The 19,584-nt window shown below is 38.9% G+C and overlaps 1 protein-coding gene across 1 annotated transcript in view; it reads right to left on the reverse strand.

Annotated features, from left to right (window-relative positions):
- LOC108414603 (ferroxidase HEPHL1-like) overlaps positions 1 to 15,961 on the reverse strand; it is a 30,993-nt gene extending 15,032 nt beyond the window's left edge. The window contains exons 1-11 of the mRNA XM_017687492.1: positions 15,789 to 15,961; positions 11,352 to 11,596; positions 9,671 to 9,883; positions 8,799 to 9,002; positions 8,368 to 8,622; positions 8,047 to 8,218; positions 6,337 to 6,476; positions 3,264 to 3,395; positions 1,030 to 1,235; positions 709 to 853; positions 358 to 570 (exon numbers count right to left, since the gene is read on the reverse strand). Coding sequence (XP_017542981.1) covers positions 358 to 570; positions 709 to 853; positions 1,030 to 1,235; positions 3,264 to 3,395; positions 6,337 to 6,476; positions 8,047 to 8,218; positions 8,368 to 8,622; positions 8,799 to 9,002; positions 9,671 to 9,883; positions 11,352 to 11,596; positions 15,789 to 15,961 — 2,098 coding nt within the window. The remainder of the gene's footprint in view (positions 1 to 357; positions 571 to 708; positions 854 to 1,029; positions 1,236 to 3,263; positions 3,396 to 6,336; positions 6,477 to 8,046; positions 8,219 to 8,367; positions 8,623 to 8,798; positions 9,003 to 9,670; positions 9,884 to 11,351; positions 11,597 to 15,788) is intronic.
- Positions 15,962 to 19,584: the final 3,623 nt, after the last annotated feature.

Raw genomic sequence — 19,584 nt, forward strand, 5'->3', positions numbered from 1 at the left:
AATCTCAATCGCTACTGCCACCTACAGGCGCCTAGAGGTAACACACATTTCAAATACCATTAAAATTGGCACTTACACTACGGACATGGTTTAAAATCACCATCACATTTTTCAGTCAGGTAAAGTAACTAACTTAATAAGATGTTTGTTCTTCTAGCTAATGACTGTAGTTAGCTTAGCTACTTTCCTTGATAACTAGCTGTCACTTCTACCATGATATTGATGTCTTAGGGAACAGTACAGCTAGCTTAGTTCATGTTAAAGTTGTTTAAACAGTGACTTTTCATGGTTGGCCTGCCCATAATTATGACCAAAGGCAAAAGCTCATTGGCTGTGTTAAGAAACAATGTGACTGACCGACTGTATCTGGCTGCATGAGAACGCTCAGACTGGTGTGCGGGAAGAGTGTGACCGTGTCACGGGTGGTGCCTTCTTTGAGAAAAGTGTTTCCTTGGAAGTGAACGCCATGCACATCCACCTCCGTGCCAAGCCCCAGAAGATGCCATCTGACCCGGGAGCTCTCACACACATCCAGACCTGGCAGGTTTCCATACATGTAGCCGTTCACAGCTACAGGTGCGCACACATGCACAAACATACATTGGTGTTGCATGGTGTATTACATGATTTTTATGCAGCAGACAAAGCATTTTATTGTAGTTACTTAAAAAGTATAGTAAACCTAATAAGAACAAGGGAACATCTTACCATGCATCTTATTGCTCTCCACAAAGGCATCATCCTGTGGGTTTGATTCATTTGTCCCATATATCTGGATATTCTTATCCAGATACCAGCTCAAGTTTTCATCCAAAATAGAGAAGAGTAGGAAGAACTCGTTGTCTACATCAATCTAAGAAAATAAAACAATAATTAAGAATTAAAGGTTAAAATCCATCAGCTAGCTATTTGAGGTAAATAACTTCTCATGAAGCAAAAAAATCATGCTATGTAAGTGTACAAAATGCACACAGCAGTTTACAGCAGTTATTATTATGTACACAAATACACACCAGTTAGAAATAATACCTCTGTGTTATTGGAGCTCAGCGCACCTCTCTTACACACCAGCAGAGGGCCGATGAGGCCTGAGTTAGTGTCTCTGACGGGGTCGCTGGAGGAAAAGTACAGATAGGAGATGCAAGGCGGGTCACTGTCAGAAGGCCCCTCTCTCACCTGCCACCTGTAGGTGAAAGTGTCTCTTGGCTGCACATGAGATCCATTTTTCACTGTGCCTGAGACCCAAAATAATTAATAAGATATTTAACTCAATGAAGGAAAGGCAACTATGGGTAGGTGGGTAGGAAGTTTTACACAATGTGTCATGGTTTTTCATGACAAGTGAAAACAGACAAATTGGAGACACATCTTAAAAATACTGTCAAAAACTATCAATCCAAATACTTGCAGTCAACATTTCACAGACTGTGCTGCAGTAAATCGAATTAAATAGGACTATTTATGTTCTCTTTTTAAACAAATATGCAGTTGGGAAGTGATTCTTTTCAAGTACAGATGATATCTACAATATTGTGACATATTCTTGCGTAATTTATCATGATGATAAATATTGTCATATTGCCCAACTCTAGTGAATACAGTGGTTAAGCTTTATACATGAATTTAGATCAGATTCTTTCTATAGTAAGTGTGTGCACTTCTGTTCTATTAGCCTGGCTAGTTTACAGTTACACTATTTTTTCATTATTTCAGTATTCACACGCATATGAACTTGAGTGACATCCCATTCTTAATCCATAGGATTTAATATGATGTCAGCCCACCCTTTGCAATTACAACAGCTTGAACTCTTCTGTGAAGGCTTTCCACAAGGTTTAGGAGTGTGTTTTTGACCATTCTTCCAGAAGCACATTTGTGAGGTCAGAAACTGACAGTGGACGAGAAGGCCTGGCTTGCAGTCTCCACTCTAATTCATACCAAAGGTGATCTATCGGGTTGAGGTCAGGACTCTGTGCAGGCCAGTCAAGTTCTTCCACACCAAACTCACACATCCATGTCTTTATGGACCTTGCTTTGTGCAGTGGTGCATAGTCATGCTGAAACTGGAGGGGGCCGTACCCAAACTGTTCCCACAAAGTTGGGAGCATGAAATTGTCCAGAATCCCTTGGTCTGCTTAGTTACTTTCACTGGAACTAAGGGGCCAATCCCAACTCCTGAGAAACAACCCCATACCATAATCCCCTCTCCACCAAACTTTACACTTGGCACAATGCAGTCAGATAAGTACCGTTCTCCTGGCAACCACCAAACCCAGACTCGTCCATCGGATTGCCAGGTGCAGACGCATGATTTGTCACTCCAGAGAACACGTCTCCACTACTCTAGAGTCCAGTGGCAGCACTTTACACCACTGTATTCGACACTTTCCATTGCACTTGGTGACATAAGGCTTGGACGCAGCTGCTCGGCTATGAAAACCCATTCCATGAAGCTCTCTATGCTGTTCTTGAGCTAATCTGAGGAAATTTCACAACTGGACTTGTTGCACATGTGACAGTGTATCATGAGCGACCCATTCTTTCACAAATGTTTGTAAAAGCAGTCTGCAAACCTAGGGGCTTGGTGTTATACACCTGTGGCCATGGAAGTGATTGGAACACCTGAATTCAATGATTTGGATGAGTGAGTGAATACTGTTGGCATTGAAGTGTATATAAGTCAGCGCTTCCTAACCCTGAGTGTCTCTGTCCTGTGCATTTTAGGGTTTGTCTATCGGGGTGGGCAAAGTACAATACTTCTGGATTTCAGTAAGTAGAGGCCTTCTTGTTAAAATATCCTATCTACATTTCTACTTGAAAAAGTACAGGTATCTATATTCTACTTTTAGTGAAAGTGCTTGCTTGTGAATGTACTTAAGTATCAAAAGTAAAATTATTGAGAGTTATTATAGATGTTCAACAATATTATTTTTATAACATTACTTACTAATATAGTTGTCTGAACCAAGGCATCCTTAATCATCAAAATAATATAAAATAGGATCTACAATAACTTAAAGTACCTTTACTTTTTTACACTTTTTCCATTTAACAAAAGTGATTCTACTTCTACAGATTTATAGATGGCTGGTTAAATAGCTGATTCTCTGAATCATATGCATGCAGGGCAGGAGTACTCCAGGACCAGAGCTGGGAAACACTGATATAAGCAAGTTAATAATCGAATTACCACCCTGAAATGTAACTGGGTGGTGGAATTAGCCGTTCCTGTCTATGTTGGTTTTGAATCATTGCCCTCTCACCATCTTCATACTGGGCTCCCTCAGATGTTTTCATGTATTGGAGGCCGTGGGGCTGGATACTGTAATTTCTGTCAGCCTTGTTCAGAAACGTGACCTGCAAAACATCCCCAACCTCTGCACGTAGAACAGGACCTAAAGGAGAACAAAACCAAACAGGTGCGTCTTACTTGTGTTTTTTTAATCTACAGGACACTTTGTAAAAAGTATGTTAAGACATACAGCATTCTTCAAAAGTCAGAGACAACCATTCATTTACTTAATTTCCAATCACAAGAAGTATTAAGGACAGTGAAAAAAAGTTAGTTTTTTTTAACTCTAGTTTTAGAAACTCCTTTTTTGAGTTTTTTACACTTATTTTCTTTTGACTTTACCTTTCCTTAAGCAAGAGGATTGTCTTATATCTAATCCTTAGAAAAGAAACATCCTAAAAAATTGTACTAATGGCTGACTCGACTGTAAATTAAATGAGAGGTGGTCTCTATCTTTTGCACAGTACTGTATGTATTGGTAAAACATTTTAGGTTTTACTTAGAAATGCACATCACTGTTCTTAATAGCAATAACAAAAAATATTTATGAATAACTAGTTAACAGTTTATCAGTATCTCTGGTTACTGATAAACTCTGAACTGAACCCCAGATGCCATCAGCCTATAGCAGCAATGAGTTTATGAATTTCTTTAGTGATAAAATCGAAAAAATTAGACAGAAAATTCTGAACACACAGTTAAACTCCACAAACCTGCTGGCTTATAATTCCAGTCTAGACCCTGAGAATATTAGAGTCACTCCAGATAGGCTGGAATCGTTTACATTACTCCAAGAAAATGAACTAGTCAAAATAGTCTCTTCTGCAAAACCATCGACCTGTATTCTGGACCCAATTCCTACAGGTCTACTCAAGGAAATCTTACCAGAAATAACTAAGCCTATTCTGTCAATAATAAACCCCTCTCTTAGCCTTGGATATATCCCAAAAACTTTTAAACTTGCAGTAATTAGACCGCTGATTAAGAAAGCTAACCTCGATCCCTGTGAACTATCAAATTATAGACCTATCTCAAATCTCCCCTTTATATCTAAGATCCTGGAAAAAGTGGTAGCAAAACAATTAAGCCCTTATTTACATAGGAATAATCTACATGAAAAATTTCAGTCTGGTTTTAGGCCACATCATAGTACAGAAACAGCATTAGTAAAAATTATAAATGATCTTCTATTATTCACGGACCAAGGAAATGTGTCGTTGTTAGTCCTCCTTGACCTTAGTGCAGCATTTGACACAATAGACCACTCTATCCTACTAGATAGACTAGAAAACCTTGTAGGGGTAACAGGAACAGCTCTTTCCTGGTTCAGGTCCTACCTCACCGATCGATATCAGTTTGTTAATGTAAAGGGTGAATCATCTGTTCATGCAAAAGTAATGTATGGTGTTCCACAAGGCTCTGTTTTAGGACCTATATTATTTACAATATATATGCTACCACTAGGCACCATTATCAGTAAACACGGCATAAATTTCCACTGTTATGCCGATGACACCCAGTTATATATATCAAGCAAACCGGATGATAAAATTAAACTTGGCAAGATTGAGGACTGTATAAAAGACATAAAAGATTGGATGTCAAATAATTTTCTACTACTTAACTCAGATAAAACAGAGGTCCTGCTTCTTGGTTCAAAATTAGCCAGAAACAGACTGTCTAACTCAACACTAACACTTAACAATCTCTCAGTTTCATCAAGCTTATCTGTTAAAAATCTTGGTGTCATGATAGACGCTGATCTGTCCTTCGACACACATATAACTAATATCACTAGAACAGCCTTCCTGAATCTCCACAATATTGCTAAATTAAGAAATGCATTATCTCTACAGGATGCAGAAAAGCTAGTTCATGCATTTATCACTTCAAGGCTAGATTATTGTAATGCCCTGCTGTCTGGATGTCCCAGCAAAAGCCTTAACAAGCTTCAGCTAGTCCAGAATGCTGCAGCCAGAGTCCTCACAAGAACTAGGAAGTTTGGCCATATTAGTCCAGTTTTATCAACCCTGCACTGGTTACCAGTTAAATTTCGCATTGATTATAAAACTATATTACTGACATATAAAGCTCTAAACGGGCTCACCCCTCAGTACCTGAGTGAGCTCCTCTCCCACTATGAACCATCACGCCTACTTAGATCACAAGGTGCTGGCTTACTACTGGTACCTAGAATTAATAAAGTTACATCATACAAAGCCCCCCGGCTCTGGAATAATCTTCCTGCTAATGTTCGGGAATCAGACACAGCCTCAATCTTTAAGTCTAGGCTAAAAACTTATTTGTACAGTCAAGCATTTGGTGACTAGTCTTCCCTGTCAGGTCTAGACCTGCTGGAGTCTACACTGCTCTGTTTTACTGTAATCTGTGGTCAGCCACTCTTTACAGTACTAACTCTGTTTTTTTCTTTCCTTTCTCTGCCGAGCTGATCAGCTGCCCATCCTGTGCGTCTGATGCTGTTGCCTCTACTGCCTTGATTGGTGCCGCTGCTCACCAGCCTTCTGGACCGGTTTGACCACCACTGAGCTTCTTGCTGTACAGCGCTGTGCAGTCCTCACTTTACTATAATACTTCATACTAATAATGTTTGCTATCCGGTGTCGACCATAGGAGGATGGGTTCCCCTTCTGAGTCTTGGTTCCTCTCAAGGTTTCTTCCTCTTTTAGGGAGTTTTTCCTTGCCACCGTCGCCGCTGGCTTGCTCATGGGGGCTCGGACCCGGATTTTCTTTCTTCTTTTCTCTTCTCTCTGTAATACTGATTGTTCTGTAAAGCTGCTTTGTGACAACACCTGTTGTAAAAAGCGCGATATAAATAAATTTTGCTTGCTTGCTTGCTTGCTTTCCCCTCATATGAACATTGTTGTTCAGAGGTGGAAAATTCAAGTCCAGAAAGTAAAAATCCTTCCCAGGATTTTGTACCAACTGCCTGAACAGCTCTGCTAGTGGTTTGATCTCCTGTTACTAACATACGTATTGAATAAATTCAGTAATCAAATTAAGAAAGTGAAGAAATTGGTATCTACCTAGAATGCCGAGGTGGGTGTCTGTGCTGGTTTGCTCCGTCTTGTTAGTAAAAGTGTGATCAGTGTAAGCTCTGAATATCACCTTCACATATTCCTCACCAAGACGACCACCATCCTTCCCAAAATACACCTCTGAGGGGCTAAAGATTAGAGTGCAGAGTACAAGACATTTTAAAGACAAAACTATTTTTAAAGCCCTTGTCAAAATGGTTTTAAATGCTTTATTTTTTAATGGTAAAGATAAGCTGTGGAAAATACATTTATTAGGGCTTTGTTCAAGAAATACATGTAAATTAACAAAATAGCAGATAAAGGCTTAAAAAATTTCAAGCTGCTGCCAGTTCATAACTGTGTGGGTGTGTCAGAATGCAAAATGATTGACAGTTGTTCTTTACAGGCAACACAAACAATCGGCTCCAGTAGACCAGGGCTGGTTTAAAGAGAGCCCAGCCACTTCCTGTTTTTCCATTTCATCAAAAACATGACTGTAAAATGCCAGAGCTGATTAGAGGATTGGCAGAATGAAGCAGTTCGTGCTTACTGACGTCATGAACGTACATGAGGCGTGTTTAAAAAGTTAAAAAGCTCTCAAAAATAAGTGTTAAAAAGCATGCTCCGGAAATAAAGGCATTCTTCAATATATAAAATGTTTAAGCATTTACAAACAATGATTTTGCTCAACTGCTCCATATTAACTGTCAGGACCGGACCAAAAAGAGAAGCAAACGTGAAAATAATATGCTCAAGGAACGCTGAGTAATGCTAATGGGCTATTCTAAACTTGGCAAAGAATTAAACATCAGGGTGAGAAAATATAGGCAAAGACACAGGTGAAAACACTCAATAATCAGCAGGTTCAGAGTGGGGTAAGTGACTCTGGTCTGGAGTCATGATAGAGATTGTAGCATTATGAGAAATTAAGTCTTCTTCAGCTTGGGAGCCGGAGGGAAGCGCGACATTAACCCATTCATTCTGGACTTACTTGATAGCGCCCTCTAGTGTTTGATAAACCTGAAAAATACTACTGAGTGGCAATTATCCTCACTACATGTTCTCCACACAACTGCTCTCTAAATGCTGAAATGGACAACATGATGTCTAATGGCCATTTTAGAGATCTCATTTAACAGAAAATGTTGGAGAATCCAAGCTTTTATCTTATTTTTATATGTTAGGTGAAAAGCCAACTGAATAGCATTTTATTTCTACATGTAACTGTCTATTGCAATTTCATAAATAAAGTTAATTGCTTATAGTAGAATCCTGCAACAAGTGGCTAACACAAGCAGGCCACTTGCTATGCTACAAATAACCATGTAATTAACCTTCCATAATATCAGCATTAACAAATTCAGAAAGACTTGATTAATCTACTTGCTGGGAGTTTGGCCTGTGACTCAAAGCAGTGTGGGAGGAATGTGAGTAGGTGACGTATACATATTGCTGACTCTGATTAGTACTTTGGCAGATTTATCATCTGCACCCAACTTAAATCGAACAGAAGAAAATAGCAGAATAACTATTTTCAAAAATCTCTCAGAGGAGAAGACCAACAGCATCTTTTTCTGACAGTTCATAGTAAAAACACCACAAAAACTGTAGTTAATAGTTAGAAGAAAATCATGAAAGTGAGTAGACAGGGACTATCTGCAATGACAAAAAGATTATCACAATAGCATAATAATGTAGCATAATCATGAGCCTCAGTACCTTTGGCTTTCAGTCAGTGAAACATTTGTCAGAGTGTCTTTTCCTGACGGGGCATAATTCCACTGAACCAGTTCAGCAGCAATGAAGTACTTCCTCTCTGTCCCACTCAGGGAAGCCAAGGTGTCTTCCTGCATTCCACAGGTTGAAACGTGGAACAGTGCCTGCATACCATCTGCATACCATTATTATGAAAGTAGAACAAATCAAAATCATTTAGGGGAAATGCATGCTCTTCCTGTCTGATCAGATTCTTTAATTTCTCAGATTATATCAAACAATGTTTAAACACGTTTTTCTGCTATCAAATGTTCTGAAATCTACCTTGTATGTGAGCGTTGACCTGGCAGTTGAGCAGCCATATTCCTGTGGTCAAGGGAGTCATTTCTGCAGTGAGGAAGGTTGCCGGAAATAGGCTTACGGCATCTACACGGTGTCCACGCATCAGTAGTGTGTGCCCGTGGAAATACGCGGAATGGATGTCCACCTCATTGCCCATGCCGAAGAGATGCCAAGACACTGTTCGGTTTTGGCACAACTCAATCCCAGGGAGGTTGCCATACATATACCCATTAATAGCTTTAAGACAACATGAAGGAAAATATTAGATATTAGGGCATTCCAATCAGACTTTATCTGTGGTGGGTGTTTACATTACTCTGACTAACAACAAGAATTTTTTTGCGTTCTTGAGAGATTGAAAATGTCCACTGAAGATGTTTAGAAAAACATCTCGGATGCAGGGGAACACCTACTGTTCTTCTTGTTAGAAAGCTGGAAGTCTGGATCGTTGATGTCCACACCGGCAGGATCAGAACAGAAGGTCTGGATATTCTCCTGTAGGTACCAGCTGAGGTTCTCATCCACCACACTAAACATAAGGAGGATGTCCTGGTCCACATCTGTCCTCTGCACCTGTGTGTAGTTGCTCCCTGGTCCAGTTACATTCCGCAGAGTTCCTATGGGAAACAGATTATGGGATTCAGAGTGGAGGGCCAGACAACACAGAGGATGCTACAGTTATTGATGTTAGTGATTTACACAATTTTTCTATTACTCCAGATATATTTGATCAGCTAAGGTATGTGTGGTGTTCATTATCTCCATTTTTGTCGTTTTTGAAAGTGCCTGTTTCCCTTTACATTGTGGGTAAATTTCATGATGGGCCTAAATTACTTGGAAAAAAGTCTGGTTTTATTGGCCTACATTAACTGTAAAATATGTTTTTCCTTCTCCTGGAACGTTAGCATTTTGGTGATACGAGTTTTTTACGAGTATTCTTGAAGTGTTTTTAAAGTAATAATTCTTCTAAAAATCTTACTCTTTCACCTTACCTGATATACAGTCGTTCACCCAAGACATGCTTGTTGACCAAAGCTTTTTATTGTCACCCTGGAGCCATAGGGGCAAATACAGCTAACAAATAACAGAAGCTTATACCACTTTAGTGTGTAATTGCACATCTAAATTGTCACCCACTTTTATCTATTATCTATAAAAATGGACAAAGGTACAAGGTACATTTAGTCTTGAAGATGGCTGCTATAACAGTATAACAGTATGCTATAAAGAACATGAAGTACATCAGTACTGCAAGTCACTGTCTATTGTTGGCTGTCTGTCATACCTTTCTTGCAAGTCAGCAGAGCTCCTATGAGTCCAGCAGAGATGTCTCTGGAGGCAACCACATGTGAGTGGTAAGCCCAAGTTAAGCAGTTGGCATCCCCCTGAGTGGGTGCGTATTCTGGCTTCACCATCCAATTAAAGGTATGTGTTTCACCTGGTGGAATACCATCATCCTGCTTCTGCTCTCCAGAGGTTCCATCTGGATATAACGCCCCTAATACACGGAACAGAAGATCAAACCCAGCGCATGTTCACAATACATATGAATGCAGTCAATAATATTAAACAGGTCAACACTGATTGACTGAGTCTTTATTACTGTTACAACGTTTAGTGGGGTGATCAAAAAGGCTTGTTTACCAGTCTATACAGGGTATGTGTGAAAACTAGGCAGCAATGTTAAATGGTTGAAACATGGTGATGAAAAATTCTGAAAAATTAAATCAATCTGGTATTGTATTTATTAACAAATTTAACACCTACAGATGTTGTCATTGTAGTTTAATTGTTATTCATACATACTCTTGCTGTTGTAAAAGACCTTGTATCTCTATTTTTGTTATTTTTTTATTTTAATTTACATTGTGTTAAAATTTCATGATTTTTTTAAAATTTTGCTCTTCAGAAATATTTTTAAAATTACCTTGAAAAAAATTACATTGTTCTATAAACTTGCATTCAAAGTTTCTTCTAAGATACAAGGTTTTGTTTTGCAGTGACGTCACAGTATCATTTTAATGCAAACAGTATTTTAAAATGATAATACTAATCCTGCAGCCTGTAAAACACTGCTACTGTGTTTTGTTGGTTGGTTTTGGCATTCACTAAATGACACCTAAAGCACTCTAATGTGAGCCTGTTGGGTTTCTTACAGTAAGTGTCCAGTGCTGATTGTAATGCCAGCCTTCATCTGCCTCTGATACTTAGTCTAACACCACTAATCAACTTAACAAAGCTGGAATTCTTTTAATTCACACTAACGCATGCTAATAGTTTTAGTTGCTGTGGTTTCAGAGATCTGCTTGGTCCCAAAGTTATTATTTGCACATTCAGATATCCCAGAATTCAGAAATCACAGAATGTCCTTGGCTTTCATGCTCTAAACAACAAACAACAGTCTTAGAGAAACCACCACAGTGCCTACATATGATAAAATACAAAGTAATTTTATGTTCTTCTTGTTTTTAATTAAACTGCTTTACAAAACCCCAAGACAAGAGTAGCCAGTTTGGAACGTGGACATTTTATCAGTCTGGCATCACTGCAGTGTCCCACTGTCAAAATGACTAACAGACACTAACAGGACCCTGCTGTACAGAAAGAGATCATACTCTATTTAAGGGTCAAACAACATTGTTGACTAGGAGAGTAAAAGGCTAACCAAGAGTCTAAACAAACTGAGGTATCATGTTGTTGAAGAATCAGGCCTCATGACAAAAGCTTGTCTTTCATTTTCCTTTGAACATTTGTACACATAAATACCTGTACACTGCTACCCACTAATTCCTCATCTATGGACATTATACCAGATAAATTCTGTTTATTCTCATGATCTTAGACACAGGTATGTCAAAAACTACTGAGTGGATGTTTAGTAATACTCATGAATTAAAAGGTCACACACCAATATAAACAATACCTTTTCTGTATTTTGAGCTGAGAGAATTCAATGTAAGGTTTACCCTCTGAGTTTTTGTCATAGAAGACTCCATGTGGGTGCATTGAATATCTTCTAGATGCAAAGTTTTTCAGGTGGATCACTATGACATCTCCAACCTCAGCCCTTATCAGAGGCCCAAGGTAGGCTAGCCAGGCAGGTTTTGGGATCTCCTGGGTGTAAGACTTGTCAGTGTACTGCCTGTACATGGCTTTCTTATACACATGGCCAATCCGATGGGGGCCTTGTTGCAGGAAGACAGATGCATGCCTAGAATATCAAAACAACACGCATTTCTAATGCTACTTATTACGATGGCGAGTGTTGGTGAAAAACATAATACAACTCACTTTTTATTACACAATGGTTTGGATTAAATCATTTGGACTATATATACTTATTTATGACATGAAATAAAATTTTTTTATATAATTCTTTGGATTAAATTAACATAGGAACTCTAATTAACACATCTATATGATCCATCTGTGATAGGTTCTCTTCTTATATGTTGATGATATTATTCTTCTTATATTAGGTGAAGTCAAGTGTCTTGGAATAAGAGCACTATTCTTATACTGAGCTGCCCTATCCATAAAACTGTTGGTTGTGGGGCAAAATATGATTCTAAAGAGACCTGATCTTGGACCTTATCTCATACTTTTAGATGTCACACTGTGCTCGGAACTACTGTAACTTATCCACTGAAAATATCTGGACAATGTACTGCTAGCTGATATTCATGCTTCATTGCACACAAACTGGGAGGCAGGTTTGGCCAGTCCAAACAAAATCTGTTCTTTAGTTGTCCTGACTGCATACGTTGAAAGTGTTTGTGCTGATGAACAAACTTCAGATACTGTCTGTGTGCCAAAGGTGCAAAATTACTTCTAACCTGTTCCACAGTACTTGAGTACGCAGGCTTGGATTGTCTGAAAGGTTATTTCCTATATGTCTGAAATTTTTGACGTCATTGACATATGCTTACAATCAGGGGTGCAACTACATACTTTCTGAGGTGGATGCAAACATATTATCGGCGCCCCCCAACCCCCCCCCCCCTGTCAAAACCACGCTTCTTAACTTAAAGTGACAGAAAAAACAATGAAATTAAAACCAAATATTTAAGCAGGCAAGCTAAAATAAGGAACTTTATAAACAGAATACAAATTAAATGGTAAGAGCAAAAAACAAGCAATGAGGATTTAATTAAGAAGAAATAAAATAATTCAGAATAAACTGATAAGTGGACAGGCTAAAATGTAACGCAATAAAATAGAGATTAATAATTAGAATAATAAAATATAAGCACAAAGAAAGAGGGTTAAAACACCAAGTTTATATAAAAAAGTAAATTATGGAAATAAAATAAACAGTAAAACAGAAGACAGAATAAATAAAAGGAAGAAATAAATGAAATAAAAAGGTAAAAGGCGAAAAGTATGGAATAAAATAAATAAAAAGGTAAAACAGAAAATTAAATAAATAAAAGGACAAAATAAATAAAAATGTAAAGGAAAACTCAACTAAAACTGTTACAGGCTGAATGTGTTTAAGATGATTTAGTGACACCAGCGAGCTGAGCTTTAGACCAGGCTACCACGGTTAGGATATTAACTAGAATGTTGACTAGCTAGGTTAGCTAGCTAAACAGGCTACTATAAAGAGCTATGGCTTGACTAATGTCACTCGTTTTGAAGTTAAACCGAGAAAATAACCAGTTCAGGGTTAATCAGGTCGTAGCTGGAGAACCAAGTTTAGCTTTACCGTTAGCTTGCTGCCTCACTGCTATCATTCATCTGGCTGGCTGGGTAATATTAATATGGCTAGCCTTAGCTAGCACAGTGACATACATCTTAAACTGAAAAGGCGATCTCTTCTGATTGTGTGAATCTATTCACGGTGAAGTACGGGATCTTTGGGGAAACTATGGAAGGTTTGACCTCTATTAGATTCCTTTATTTTTGAATAAGTGCATTTGGGAACACAGCAGTGAGGCAACTTTGCTAGAACCCAGTGGTCCAACGCTACTTTCGTACCCTACAGTCTCGTTTTGGTAGACAGAGGTGACGTAGGTGAATAAAGCGTATAAACTGACCAACCTGCTGTCTTTCAACCACTTTGAGAAGCTTTTCTTCATCCCTACAACATCTTTTTCTCTCTCCCTCTTCCGTTTTCTGTTTTGTGCCCCTGAGAGCTTTTTTTTCTGCCCCTCCATCCTGAACACCCTGCAGGAGCTTGCGCCTTGACGCGCCTTGACGCGTTCCCTATGGGGCGCGTTCTCAAGCGCCTGTGTTTGGGAGCAAATGACAGGAGGGTAGGGGACGGAGTGGATGGGCGCCTGATTAGTGCTGTGCTGTTTTTTGATGTGTATTATCATACTTGAACAAACAGCTCTTACAGAAAATGCAGACTAGAAATAATTTTCCGGCATCGTTTTGGCGCCCCTCTAGTGCAGCGCCCATATGCGCCGCATACGCTGCATACCCCCTTTTTGCGCCACTGCTTACAATCATCTTCTGTCCATGAATGCTCATAGATCCACCACTCTAGCTTTTAAATTTTCTGTATGAAAGCTTTTCTGCTGTTGACAAGAACCTTCGTTTATGATTAAACGATTTACAAATGATTTATGTAGTAAGTCTGTTGAGTGATATTTAAGTAAGTCTGTTGAATATGGCTGATTGGTCCTGCACGTTGGAGGTGATCAGTGACATCAGTGAGAGCGATTTAAGTGTTTTTCTTCACCTCTGTTTATTGTTCTACCTTCTGCTGTGGTTATTTCCTTCAGTAAGCTTGCTTTTTGCAATTGTTAAGTACACAAGAGTCATTTTGCTTTTCGCTATCCAAGTTGTTCATTCTGAAATGACCAGCTTGCTGCTAAAGATCTGATGTTAATGATTTGCACTCAAGCCTTCACACAGTCTGGGAAGGCTTTATACTAGGTGTTGGACTGCATTCAGTCACAAGAGCATCGATGAGGTCAGGTGCTGATGTTGGATGTTTAGTTTTGGATCACTCTACTCTTTTTGTCGGTGTGCCATCACTCCAAACAGCCTAATGCTGGGGGACTTTATACCCTTCTAGCCGACACTTGGGGGCTACAGTGGGCTTAGGCTCATGTATGCCGAATAAACCAGTTTAATTCACTAATTAGAAGGGGTGTCAACACTCCTTTGGATATATAGTGTAAATAAGCAATGGAGACAAGCTTTTCTTACATTCTAAGTGTGCCATTCTTCTTCCTCTTCTTCTTCTTCTTATTATTATTATTATTATTATTATTGTTGTTGTTGTTGTTGTTGTTGTTGTTTTAGTAGTAGTCAGTAATCAGTAACAGTTTAACAGTTTAAGTAGTCAGTTTTAAAAATTAGATTACATTAAATTCCAAATATTCTGTACAATTGGTTTTTTTTTGCTTAATTGTTTTGTTCAGAGAATCTACTCTGATATAATCACTCTCATGACCTCCTATCGGATAAAGTGTTATATAATCTGTCCCTGCATTCCAGCTGTGTTTTAACCGTTCTTCACAAACAGCCTTTTGTTAAAAGATCTGTATTAGTGTCATTCCTGCTCTGAGATTTCTACTACGATAAAACTAACCTGCTTAAAAAATTTGAGCTGTTAGGATTATTGGATTATTTACTATTAGAAACCACTAGAGATCCTGTAGGACACCATTAGATCCCATTAGGAAACCATCAAATTTATCTGGAATTAGTCACAGAGCACCTGTTAAACCATTAGAATCCTTTACACTGTGACATCAGCACATCATAAAAACACAAAATACTATTAGTGACTACCGGACAGCATCAGAAATCTACAGACGTCCAGAGAGGCCATGAGGTGGTCATACTTTTCTAGATTGATCTCTTGGTATCACAATTGAACAACTTTGTAATCTCAATATCACATAATAGTACGAAGCCCTGATGACATACCGTGCAAATAATAATAATTACTGGCCATGACTTAGCACAGGAACGAGATAATTAAGTTATGGCCGTGACTTAGTAAAGCATGAGAATGAGATCCCAGTGCATGGCCTCGACTTAGTAAGGCATGGGAAAGAGATAATTAAGCCTTGGTCAAATGTTCCCACTTACTAAGTCATGGCCACGACTAAATTATCTCATCCTCACACCGTACTAAGTTGTGGGATCTTGTTTCCATGTGTTAATATGGGGTGGCCACGCATTATTTTTATTCATACAGAATGTTAAAATAGTTACCTTCAGATCATGACTGAATTATCTTCTTATCTTGAGATCACAACTTCACTGTGTTGTAATCACAAGATACAAACTTCTGTTATCACAACCCAGTTAAGTCGTGATCTCAATAGAACAATCTAGAAAATCTGAGCCGCCGCTCACGGCCTCTCCGGAGTTCTGTCGAAACTCAGAGAAACTTTGATTGCTTTCTGTGGTTTTGTCAGCAGGGCGGTTTAACTCACTCATCCTCTACAGCAGTTTTGCCGTTGACACGGTTCAAACCTCCCGGACAGTAATCCCAGATCTCCTCTCGGATGCCGATGTAGAAAGTTCTGTTGACGCCCGTATTTTGTCCAGTAGCACAGCAAAAGCTCAGCAGACACAAAAGCCACCAGCCGTTCACACGAACCTCCATCGTGGAAGCTGCAGTGCCTCCCTAAGCCAAACAGAGCAGCGCTGAAAAGGGCTGAAAGCTATAAAACATACACACCCTACAGTTTATACCGTTTTTACAGCTGATGTTAAAGCTGCTAGTATTATAATTATAAATGTGCTTTATAACCGAAGCGCTCAGTCTGGCTCTGCTCTGACAGCGTCAGCACGAGTTGGACCTTTTCTCAGGTAGTTACCACTAAAGCTGCTGCTACTGTATGCGACTGAAAAGCGACCAATAGGATCGCAGCACGGCTGGCATTTCTCCGCCAGCTGAAAGAAGACGTGTCAGTGGTGAAGGTAAAAGTGAAACGACGTGTGATAATGGATCTTGTGGAATGTCTGGGGAATTAAGCTTTCGGTTCAGCTTGGTCTAGAGATGTCTAGAGATGTCTAGAGTCATTATCACTTGTCTATCTGTCACTTCATGGTCATGTTATTGGCCTGCTTACCTTAAGCTCTCATTAGAAAGTGCTCCATTTGGTATTGCTATCCTTTACCAGCCAAGAAAAGCTCCAAATGATCCTTTTGTCTTTTTTAAAATCTTAGCTTGGCGTGCGAAACAGATCAATGCACCAAGTTCATGATCACAATATAATTGTTGAGACTCAACTGTTTGAAATCATGTCAATCTCAGTTACAGCCCAGAATAAAAATATAAATAAATAACATAAAATATAGGAACTGAAGCAAACAGAGCTACTGGAGACAAGCCCTATTCCAGTTGGTCCACTTTTGGTCTTGTTGTCCTCGACTGCATATTCACGTGAGACTGTAGTGCAGTGGTCACCATCCTGGAGATCTACTGTCCTGCAGAGTTCAGTTCTAACCTGCATCTAACCTGCATCCCTCTCTAACGCTAATACTCTAATGCTCCAGCCAGAGACCTCTGAAGAAGTTTATTAGCTGAAGCAGGTGTGTGGCATCATGGTTGGAACTAGACGCTGCAGGACCAGGGTGATGACCCCTGCTGTAGGGGGTCTTATTAGTCCTGAGCGTCCCCAACAGCCTTGTTTCGTTTTTAAAGAAATATACTTCTTGAAGATGGATTTTATTTTCTCTGAATAAATTTACTTAAATGAAAGATTTTTACTCTTTTGTCAGTGTGACGTTAAGCTAATTCACCAAAAGGTAAATTTCTTATAACCCGTTTTACTCATCTTTACCAGAGGCACCAATAGTTGTGGAGAGGTTTGTAAATAATGACGTCAGCAAAGAAGAAACCGCAGGAAACATAACACTTTATGCAAATGCTCTTTTATTGAAGCTGTTACAGCTGGTAAGCAGGCAAGTCACCAACCCCTGTTTTCTTACCTCGATGGGTTTGGCAGTCGCCACAGTGTGTCGGTCAGAACACAAAAGAGCACATCTTATGGTTGTTTACCCTATGCTTAGTTAAAAATATAGTACAAAGACAACATATCAAATGTTGAAACTGAAAGTGCAACAATTCAAGAATAATGTTTCTCAATATAAAACAGCAAATCATTTGTTTCTCATCGTCTATGGTACATAATAACATTAAAAGTTTAATAAAAGGAGAAATCTCTGTATGCAAGGGACAAAGCCAAAAACCAGTATTTGCTAGCCATGACCTTTTGGGCCTCAGGCAGCTCTGCATTGAAAACGGACATGATTGTGTAGTGGAAATCATTGCATGGGCTCAGAAACACTTCTGAAAACCATTGTCTGGGAACCAGTTCATTGCTGCTTTCACAAGTGCAAGGTAAAACTGCAAAATGCAGAGAAGAAACTGTACATGAACAAGATTGAGAAATGCTGCCGCCTTCTTTCAGCCCAAGCTCAATTAAAATGGACTGGTAAGTGGAAAAGTGTCCTGTGGTCTGACAAATCAACGTTGGAAATCATGGACATGGTGTCCTCCTGGTTAAATCATCATCATCAGGCATCAGCACACAGTTCAAAAGCCAGTATTCATGATGGTAAAGGGTGACATGTCATGAGTGACATGCACATCTGTGAAGGCATCATTAATGTTGAACGATAAATACATGTTTTGGCAACATACGCTGCCATTTATACAATATCTTCTCCAGCAAAGGCCCTTATTTCAGCAAGACAATGCCAAAACACATTCTACATATATTACAACAGCATTGCTCCTTAGTAAAAGAGTCCGGGCACTAAACTGACCTGCCTGCAGTCCAGACCTGACACCACTGATAACATGTGATGCATTATTAAATGAAAAATACAACAAAGGAGATGCTGAACTGTTGAGCAGCTGAAATCTTACATCAAGTAAGAGTGGTAAAACATTTTACTTTCAAAACTACAGAGGTCGATCTCCTCAGTTCCCGCTTGTTTACAATGTTGTTAGAAGAAGAGGTGATGAAACACGGTAGTAAACATGGCCCTGTCCCAACTTTTTTGAAACGGGTTGCTGGCATCAAATTCAAAATGAGCATATATTAAAAAAAAACAATAAAATTTTAAAAGTTATGTTGTCTTTGTAGTATTTTCCTTTAAAAATATGCAAATCATTATTGCATGTCATTGCATTCTATTTTTATTTACATTCTGCACAGTATCCCAAATTTTTTTGAAAATGGGGTTGTACCACATGTATGTGTAAATGCAACAATCTACTTCAAATTGTTTGCCGGCAGTTACATGAATGCCATAAATTCAGAAACTCAGGAAAGCTTCACTGCCATCTATGGGCCTCTTATTGTCAGGTCAAGTTTCACTCCTTATCATAGTCAAGTACACGAAGTAAACAGGACCTGTCCCACATCTGTCTGTCATCACTTCCAGGATAACTGTTGAATGAAAGACCATCTATAATTTCGCCCCTGCAGCCCATGCAACGAGGCCCCCATGTTTAAGTGAATGAACATTTGAAACAACACCTCTGCTGCTCAGAGTGGATGGATGAAATCAGTTTGATTGTAGTCTAGATGGTCATCTGAAACCTACTGTATTTTTCACCGTTTTTCTGTGGCTGGTTAGAGAGTAAAGTAATTTCACTCAGAATGACACAAGCTGAACAGATCAAGAACTCACATACTTTATTTTGCCCTATGTGGTTCCATGGGCTACATCAAACACATTCACTGTCCATTACCCTACATCAAACAGATTCACTGTCCTTTACACTATATCAAATACATTCACTGTCCATAACCCTACATCAAACACATTCACCTGTGTTGAGAGATTTAACAAATAATCATAACAACCTTTTTCTAAACCTAAAACATCTGGTTATTCATTTTACATATATATATATATATATATAACCTCTCATCAGAGCAGTTTCTGAATCCAGAAATTAAAGGATTTGTTATGAGTAAAGTATATGTATGCCACATCTTGCTGCAGGGTTATGGAAGGTTAAATCAATCTAAGACCCCATTCTGGTTCATTTTAAATCTACATCTTTATCTGCTACCTTTTGTATCTTATACACCTGTCTTCTTCAGGAAGGACACGGAGCATCAAGGATGTGAAGCACCCTCCTATGAAACATGAAAAGCTGATTACGTGTTAATAGTGCCACCTTGTGGAAAATCAGTTTGCCATGGTTCATATACTCTATTTTTCCAAAAGTATTCGCTCATCTGCCTTCACATGCATATGAAA

The sequence above is a fragment of the Pygocentrus nattereri genome, chromosome 4 (assembly GCF_015220715.1).
Source record: "Pygocentrus nattereri isolate fPygNat1 chromosome 4, fPygNat1.pri, whole genome shotgun sequence".
NCBI classification, from domain to species: Eukaryota; Metazoa; Chordata; class Actinopteri; order Characiformes; family Serrasalmidae; genus Pygocentrus; species Pygocentrus nattereri.